At 41.1% G+C, this 9,594-nt stretch overlaps 1 protein-coding gene across 1 annotated transcript in view; it reads left to right on the forward strand.

The window, feature by feature from the left end:
- sec31a (SEC31 homolog A, COPII coat complex component) overlaps window positions 1–7,895 on the forward strand; it is a 53,413-nt gene extending 45,518 nt beyond the window's left edge. The window contains exons 25-29 of the mRNA XM_042340526.1: window positions 1,832–1,893; window positions 3,687–3,950; window positions 4,633–4,752; window positions 6,093–6,164; window positions 7,073–7,895. Coding sequence (XP_042196460.1) covers window positions 1,832–1,893; window positions 3,687–3,950; window positions 4,633–4,752; window positions 6,093–6,164; window positions 7,073–7,252 — 698 coding nt within the window. The 3' untranslated portion in view covers window positions 7,253–7,895. The remainder of the gene's footprint in view (window positions 1–1,831; window positions 1,894–3,686; window positions 3,951–4,632; window positions 4,753–6,092; window positions 6,165–7,072) is intronic.
- The last annotated feature ends 1,699 nt before the right edge of the window (window positions 7,896–9,594 follow it).

Raw genomic sequence — 9,594 nt, forward strand, 5'->3', positions numbered from 1 at the left:
ACACACAGCTCATCAGACCATTCTCTCTCAACCTACCTCTCCATTTTAACGCTCATTCAAGACATATATTGTCCCAGTTGAATTAAAAGTCACTTTCATTGTCATCAAGTTGTCCCCTGACTTGGATATGTTGCTATTGATCCTGAGGAGGTGGAATTACTGGAAGATTTCTTCTGATCAGGTTTGATTCCAAACGTCATGGAAACTTATGGGGTTTCAGGATAACTTTGAAGCCGAGGAAAAAAATTCCAAGGGGAAAAAAAAAACGAGAGATGGAAAGTTCCCATTGAATTTTGAAGATGACCTTGTTGAAATCCTCATTATAGCCTAAGAAAAGTGCTCCTGTATTGCTCGTTTATGGATTTGGTTTCGATCCTCTGTGGGCTGTAAAACAAGAAATATTTTATGTCAGAAATTATAACCTGATACAAGTATCAGGATGTGGAAAATAATCATTTCTTACCCCAAAGTATTTTGCAACTTTACTACAAGTTATAATGTCATTGGCAGGCGCAGGGTTTTGAAGCACCCTGCTTGTAACCAATCACCACCTGGTTGTATGGAGTTGCTGGTGTGTGGGTGGCACAGTGATAGTGAACCTTTCCTGCCTTATTTGTATTAGATTTGCGGGGTGGCCTCAGTGCAAGTGGCTCCACAGTACCACGGGAAACTGTCTGCCAAATCCACCCCCATTCTCTCTGCCACCAACCACATGTGGTTCAAACACAGGTTATCCACTGTTCTCTCAAGTGTTCCTGGCTGCAGGTTGTTCCGAATCTCTGAGAAATGACCACATTTCCCACCTATGCAGGCGGGCTCAGCTCTCAAACACAGGCTGGGGGGGTGGGGAGCGCAGGGGGATAGAGTGGAGAGTTTAATTCTCATGCCTCCAGAGACTTTGAATAAACCACTCCTTGAAACTGTACTCTTGCTTTTGGGGGCAACAGTGTCTGCTCATGTACATGCTGGTCACACACTTGAGAAAGATCTAATGATAATTGAGAGGTGAACAAGTAGCAACAATTATCAACACATGACAAGGTCATTTCTGAGTTAGGGTTCAGCTTGGTTCAGTTCTTATCACTCTCGCCTATGTGTTGCAGGATTATACATTCATGCCCATGTTTGAACTCTAGCCCAAGCTGACACTCCCTGCAAAACAGTCACTATTCTTGACATTAATTATCCTGGAGGTATTATGAGACATTTGGGTGCAATAAGGTCCTATAAGACGTAACCTGTTGTGTGTTTGATCCAGTTACATGAGTAGGACACAAAGTTGAGATGTTTGAGGGAGTGGGCTTGTGTTAATGTCTGCTCTGTTTACCTTTCTAATCTATCTGGAGAACAACCGGGAAACTGGTTTGTTCAATTATGAAATTGACTGTAATTTGATTTTTGTCATTCCCTGAACTCAATTTCATTGATTTAGTGCTATCTGCTGGACAAGACGAGAAACAGACAGTGTGTGTTGGATCAATTGCAGTTTCTTCACTGCAGTTAATACTTGTAATACCACCACAAGTGCTGCTAATTCATATTTGCATTGAAAACTGAAAAATAAAAGCGCAGTTTATAAACATAAATCCTCCTTCAAAGTGCTCCACCATTCAGTCGCACTGCTGTCTGAAACCAGTTCTTCCTTACTAACTTAATTTGTTAAATTCTTGACAATTAAAATGTAATGGACATTTGGTAACAATTTGGAACAGAGTTTTAAAATTGATGATGAGACTGCTGTTTGAACACTTGAGGTACAAGTTCATGTAAACATTTTTATTTGTTCTCTGTATGTAATTCAGATTAAAAGACACACAATTCTTTTCTGTAGGACCTCAGAATGGTTGGAATGATCCTCCGGCTTTAAGCAGGATGCCAAAGAAAAAGATTGTGGTATGTTTTCAGTTTTATGTTCAATTATTAAAGTTGTAACTGACTTATACGTTCATCACTTATTGTTAATTGTCGATGTGCATATGAGATTTTCAGGTAACTGATTGAGGTGTTTCAATTGAATGAGGGATTGACAAGTTAGATGGGGGAGGGGAGTGCTTCATTCTGCTACAGGAAACCAAAACAAGGGAACATAGAGGTTGAAAAGTGACCAAATAGCACAACCACCACATCATCAGTGCCTCACAGCCAGAAACATCAAACTGCCTAGAGGTAGGTGTTTAGAAAGTGAACAGGGAAGTTTGCAATGTGATGGGAACAGTTGGGGTGGGGTGATAGGGGAGTTCACTGCAAGTGACATGTCTCTTCCAGTACATACCAATAGTGAAGCATTAGTAACAAGGTGTTTTTTCAGCCTCAATAACTTAAAATTAAGAGCTAATCCCATTAGAAGTGAGATCAGAAAACATTTCTTAACACAAAGCGTTGTAAGAATGTGAAATGTAGTGCCACAGAAGATCCAGAATCAATCAAGATCTTTACAGGGGAGGAGATATACTTGATAAGTACAAGTGTTGAGGGATATGGAGAAAAAGCAGGAAAATGGAATGTGATCTAATAAATGGCTCAACAGGCTGAAATGCCCTCTTCCTGTTTATCAATTGCTATGTATTCTTTACTGAAGTATTAGTATATCATAATAATAATCCATGCATTTGATATAGCACTTTTCACGTCGGGAGGATGTCCCAAAGCGCTTCACAGAACACACTGTAAAGTGAATTGACTGTATATTTGTGGGCGAACGCGGCAGCCAATTGCGCACAGCAATGTCCCACAAACAGTTGTAGATTGAAAATGACCAATTTATTTTTGGTTTTGGAGGGATTATTATTTGACGTGTGGAGTAAGGAAACTTGCCCAAGGTTTCGCCCTGCCTGGAATTGAACTCAGGTCTCTCACTTGCAAAGTGAGTGCTCTAACCACTGAGCTACAGGACTCCACGTCAAACTGAGAGAGGAATTATAGCTCTGACTTCCCAGCTGAATAGTGCTTTGTTCTTCACTGTTACTTATCAAGCAAATTAGGGTGTTTTTTTTAAAATCGTAAGTTTGGTTTGCATGAAAAAAGCCCTTCGGCCCATCTGATCTCATCCCTCCACTACACCCACTGTACTGTCCTATCACATCATCAAGTTGTTTTTTTTAATAAGTCCTGGCCTCAACCATCCATCCTGGAAACATGTTCAAGTCATTAATTCCCTTCCAAGTCAAGAAAAACTTCCTAGTATCGGTTCCAAAATTACCTTTTGCAAATCTAAACCTATGTCCTCTTGTTATACTGTTTTGGTACATCGTAAAGCATTGTCTGGGTTTACCTTTTCAGTTCCATTTAAAATGTTATGTACCTCTATAAGATCCACTCTTGAGTTGTGAGAATGTGAAATGTAGTGCCACAGAAGATCGTAGATCCAGAATCAATCGGGATCTTTAAAGGGGAGGAGATAGATACTTGATAGGTACAAGTGTTGAGAGATATGGAGAAAAAGCAGGAAAATTGAATGTGATCTAATAAATGGCTCAACAGGCCATTTTTTTAAGATCACATTCAAGATTTCTAGTTGTGTAATAATTGCTCAAGGTTCATTGTTCTAACACAGGTGATCATCCACATTTCTCTCCTTTGCACCTCCCCCTTGTGTTACAGTGACCACAACTGTATTCACTCCTCGAGGTGCAGCCCAACCAGAGTACTCTACAGCCTGACCTTTTTAACTCACAATATTCTTCCAGGTTCCAGGCAATTATACTCCCCCTGCACCCATCACAGCTCCCATCATGAACCCGATGGCAGACCCTCAAGTCCAAATGCAGCAGCAGCTGCCTCAGGCTTCTGCTCATCTTCCACTACAAGCTTCATTCCAGCAGCACCCAAGCCAGCAGGTGCATCATAATCCATACCAAGCAATACCTCAGACAGGGATACAACCAACACTACAGACACCAAAGCACAGTTCAGAGGAGGCACCTGGTGCACCTACTGGGGACATTATGCAGGTGCGTAAAATATATGCATTTGGTACAAGGTTTGCTTTTGTTCTTAAACCTGTTAAATCTCTCCCCACCCCATCCCCATGGCTCAACACGCTTACCCATTGAGCAGTTAGAGCCATGTAGGCCAGGAATGTGTCAGATTCGATCTGTGGTCTGTCCTGAGTTTGCTGATCTGAATGGATAGCTAAGAGTGTTGAACCTGGCCTCAGATCATGTAGAGAAAATCAGTCAGTGTTCACATTCCTGTTGACCATGCAGAGCCTTCTCCCATCGCTGGAGGAACGTGTGTATGTATATAATACACAGTCCAGTGATCAGCATCTAAAAGGGAAATATAGGTTAATGCTTTGAGTGTAATGTTTCACTAATGCTGAATTATTAATGTACCTTCCCTCTCTGTATATCTCCAGCATTTTGTGTTTACATTTCAGACTTCCAGCACTTTTTCTCTTTTCCGTGCCCCACTATGACCCCAGGCAAGTGGCAGGAGAAGCTGACACCCTACTCAACCTGGTATATCTGAGCACTGTGTAGAGTAGAGAGGCCAGTCTGTTTACAAAGTCACTGTTGTTGCTGCCAAGCTCTTTGTGTTGAAAACTTTGTGATACATTGTGGTTCAAAAAAGATAAGATGGGTCACTACTATCTGACGAGAAGTGCACAGTATCTGATTTTTCTCCTATCAGCCAGTACAACCACTAACCACTGAGAAAATTGCCAAGAAGCCCATTCCAGAAGAGCATGCTGTTCTGAAGACCACATTTGAAGGGCTGATCCAGCGCTGTATGACTGCAGCTGGAGATCCAGTACGTACACAAGCCTATGTTATCCGACTCTATGCTGTACTGTCTATCCTGACCTGCTATCCTGCCCTATTCTTTACTGTCAGATTCTACGCTGTATTATATCTTGTATTGTCCTAGTCTATGCTGTACTATACCCTATACTATCCTATTATGTGCAGTATTAAACCCTACACTTCATTATCCTAATCTATATTGTACTTTATCTTATTCTTTACTCTGCTACCCATTACTGTTCTACCCTATGCCAGACCAGAACTTGGCTTAATATCTCAGCCAAAAAAATTGGATCCTAACAATCTCCCAGTATTGCACTGGAGTATTAGCCTAAGTTGTAGATGGTATAAAATGACCTCAGTGTATTGCAATCAACAACAAAATTACATTTATAGAGAGCCTTTCACGTCGGGAGGACGTCCCAAGGCGCTGGACAATCAGGGGTCAGGACCCAAGCATGGGGGAGGGGTAGGATAGGCGTGAGGGAAGGCAGAGAGGTGGGAGTGCGACCGAAGGCACGATCGAAGAGGAGGGTCTTGAGACCGGCCTTGAAGGAGGAAAGGGAGGAAACAGGGCGAAGGGACTGTGGGATGGAGTTCCAGAGTGTGGGGGCAGAGAGTCTGAAAACTCGGCCACCGATGGCAGGTGTACATCTTATTTTGTGGGCTAAACACTCCTTGAGATTAACTCATAGACATAGTTTGCCAATTATTTAGACGTTATTCAAGATGACTCCAGCGCTAAGGGTGCAGGTGATTTTTAAAATAGTGCTTATGTTAAACTGTTTGATCTTCTCCGGTTGCTCATTGATAAATTCATCACACGAAATGTTACTGAGCCTCACAAACCAGGATCGTCCCAGTTAGGCCCAAGGCAAGTTAGTGGGGCCACCAATTAGCCTCACTGTCCCCAAATTAGCCAAGGTTTCCCTTCCAGACAATTGTATAGTGATCCCTGTTGTAAAGCGTGTTACTGGGTCAGTCTGTGATCTTCTCTCCACCTCTCCCCAGATTGAATAGAAAGGCCCATTCTGTTCAGTAATGTTTACCTGCCATTGTAATACATTAAGATCATTTCCTCTACCATCTATACAACCTAGGCTAACACGCCAGTGCAGTACTGGTATAGTGGAGTTCTGCCAGCATGTGTTTTTCATTATTGTTCAACATGAGTCACCACCTCAGGGAGAGGAGACATTGAAGATGTCAAAAATTGGATAGAATGGGGAAGACCACGTGTGATTTAGAGTTCTATTTTGTAATTGTTGAAATAAACTGCATTTGATAACTTTAAATATTTTTTGCATCTATTCAATATAATTTGCTCTATATGCTTTTTGTGTATAGCAAACCAAGAGAAAACTGGACGACGCCAACAAGCGATTGGAATCCCTGTATGACAAGCTCCGGGACCAGGTGGTAAGTAACCTACCAGGATCCGATTACCCAGACATTACCCATTGATGCACATCCATTGACGGAAAATGTTGCCATATTCAATCTTTGCAAGAGAGATTTCAGCCAGGTATGAAGCACTGCTTAAACCATGAATTGCTCAATGGGGATAATGTCTACTTCAACCTGGTGCGAACTACAGAAACCGAGCACAGAGAGACAATGCAAGAGATTTCTAAATCAAAGCTCTACTGATAGGTTGAATAGGTAAAGGCACAACCTAATGTACAGAACTTGAAAATACTTGCAATCCATCTGGTCTGCCCTAAAGCAGCACTAAGCTATTCTAGAAGATTAAATTTTGAATCCTTATGTCTGATCTCAGTTTTGGATCAATGATTTGCCTCAGTGCCTGAGTTAAAGATAGGAAAATCGGTGACTATCAGGTGATTCCTTTCTGTGAGGTGCTGGTGTGCAGAGAGAATAAGGGTTGGTTGAAATGATATGTTGAAATGCCCGACTCAAGGCTCAGGCATGAATTGTGGCTGCTGGGGACAGAGTACTGGATTGGTACCTGCGAATCATCAATAATCCATTTCATTGGCTGTCCATTGCACAATGAAAGGCACCCGCTTCGCTGGGTAAGGTATTTATTCAGGGTTAACATAACCTTGGACTTAATTGTACATGTAAGTTCTTTTGTGGATCGGTAGATCTTCCAGGGCCGGGATAGGGAGGGGGCTTGTGAGAGAAAGCATCTGCTGTGTAATAACAGGTCATTGAGGTCATCCTAAAGAGCAGTGCCTGCTGGGTGAAGTACAGCAAAAAGCGGCTTTGATAGTGAGCCAAAGGCAAGATATGCATCACAGCTCAAGATTAGGATCAACTTGTATTAGTTTTAACACTTGCTTTTTTTCCCCCATCTTTTGCAGCTGTCACCAACCATCATTGGCGGTTTGCACAGTATTGCGAGGAGCATCGAAACCCACAACTATGCTGAGGGTTTAAACATCCACACGCACATAGTCAGCACCAGTAACTTCAGTGAAATCTCTGCCTTTATGCCAGTTCTGAAAGTGGTCCTCACCCTGGCCAATAAACTGGGTGTTTGAGGAATGATATAAAAGTGTAACCTGCAGGAAAAAAATATATATGGTACTTTGTTAAAAGTATATGTTGGTCAAACCTATGGAGGTTTAGAGTAAAGTGAGAATCTGAACAAACCAATTTAAATACCCAGCGGCCATAAGTTTCATTCCACGTTGCATCTTTTGGCTGTTTTAGCAGAGTAATCTGTAAAGAGGCAAGACATTCCAGTAATCAGGTAATCAAGCCAAGTCAATAGTGGTGGGCTTTTGTCTTTTAAATCTCTTCTGTTTTGCCTGTTAAAAATATGAATTATGTGACCTAAGTAAGGCAGATGGAATCCATACAGTATTGTAAAAATTAAGCATGCATGCATTATTGATCAAACTAAATTAGGGCAGGTTTTGTGCCATTGACGTATGGCAAACAATGGTAAAGTTTAGGACTATATCTAGCGCCAGTACAATAGAATGAAGTGGCTGAACATGCTCAATCTATAGTCAAGCCTGTGTGGGAAGGGGAGACACTTGCAACTGCTGTTTAGTCTGCAGTATTCACTGCAGGAAGCCAATTGTGGCTTCTCTTTTCTCTGTGTTCAATGCAAAATACAGACAAAAATACACCTGCAAACCACCTTATTTTAAATAAACATTAATTTATTTAACTCTATATCTGTGTCCTTTTTGGGGGATGTGGTCATTTAACCGAGTGTGGCTGTTACAGTCAGGCCTATTGATCTTTAGAAATGGCCAGTTGTCTCTATCCAACAACAAACAAAAGTCTGATCACATTACAGACCCACTTAGTGCAAAATCAGAGTACAGAAAATCACTTTGTCATGACTGATGAGAAACCTGATCGTATCTTGTAGCAGAGATAGAAAGCAAAACTATAGATCCTGGATATCTACAATTCAATCATCTAATGAAAAAGAAAGCTTTTCAGATGAGCTTTTCAGGTACCATCCTCCAAAAGAGCTGGTGGTCACAACTGAAGTGTTGACCTCTCTTTTCTGATCATGTCTTGTTTTTATAACTTTTCTATGGAGCAGGAAAAATTGGGTGCAAATCACAAGCAAGGATCTGTTGCTCAATGAGGTCCAGAGAGGATCCTGAAACTTCCAACACTTATCTCGCCTGGTGCTTGCAACCATGCTTCACTAACTCATGTCTGCCTTTTGAATCTGCATTTCCTCATATCTTAAACTCAGTGATAATTATACATCTCGCTTTTTGCTACACAGATCAAGCTGAATCTCATACTTTGGACAGTGGTCTTTGTTGGGGTTTAGATACAGCAGACGTATAACCACAATTGAGTTATGTTGCCGTAACATGGCTGGAAATCCTTCATGGTCTTAGTCTTGAGACTATAGTCTTAAATTTAAGATTGTGCTTAATTTTGGAAAAGCTTAAAAATAATTAATTTGGGAGTCAGTTTTCCACAATATCTACAAGGAACTGTTTCCAAATTCTGTACAAACTTAAATTTTAAACCAACTGATTAAGGCTGAGACCATAAGGATTATTGGGACTCTGAAGCACTTGGCTATAAACATCTGAGTTTCACTGATCTCAAGGGATTATGTTCTCACTGTCAGTATGTGCTTCCTTTCCAAAGACTAACTACTAATTGTTAATGTTTTTACAGCCTTGGTATTCAACAATGACAGTACCAGTGATGTCCTGCACACTAAACAAACATTGATTCATGTAGTAACAGAATTTGAGCAATCTTGTTACCCACATATAGAATCATCCTAAACTATGTTTCATGATCCACCAGGCAAGGGTAAGGTCACTCTACTCATATTATGTCACATAGCTCAGTTGGTAGGTTGCATTCTCTCCTTTGGAGTACATGTAAAATAACATCAGCTGAAAGGAATGACAGTTAATGAAACTCCAGAAGTGTTGAAGAGGAACAACTAAGGATATCTACAGAGATGAGGAAATTTTTTAATTGTTTTTTTCTACCAATTTTTCTCCTAATCCAAAGGTTCCATTGATACCTTACCCCCAGGTAGGTGTTCATTCATCACTTATCTTGAGCAGGAATATTGACAGGCTATTCAACTGAGGTTGGTATTACAGCCAACCAAACCTAATCCTGTTCTTGAATAAAACGCAAAATACTGCAGATGCTGGAATTTGAAACAAAAACAGGGAAAACTCAGCAGGTTCTGACGAAGGGTCGTGGACCCAAAACGTTGACTCACTTTCCTTTCTCCATAGATGCTGCCTGACCTGCTGAGTTTTCCCAGCCCCCTCTTTTTTTTCTATTCGTGTTTTTACTTAACTTCCACCTGTCTGTAACTTCCAGCACCTTCATCTGGATAAGAACATAAGAATTAGGAGCAGGAGTAGGC

Source organism: Callorhinchus milii, unplaced genomic scaffold, assembly GCF_018977255.1.
Source record: "Callorhinchus milii isolate IMCB2004 unplaced genomic scaffold, IMCB_Cmil_1.0 Scaffold1, whole genome shotgun sequence".
Lineage (NCBI taxonomy): Eukaryota > Metazoa > Chordata > Chondrichthyes > Chimaeriformes > Callorhinchidae > Callorhinchus > Callorhinchus milii.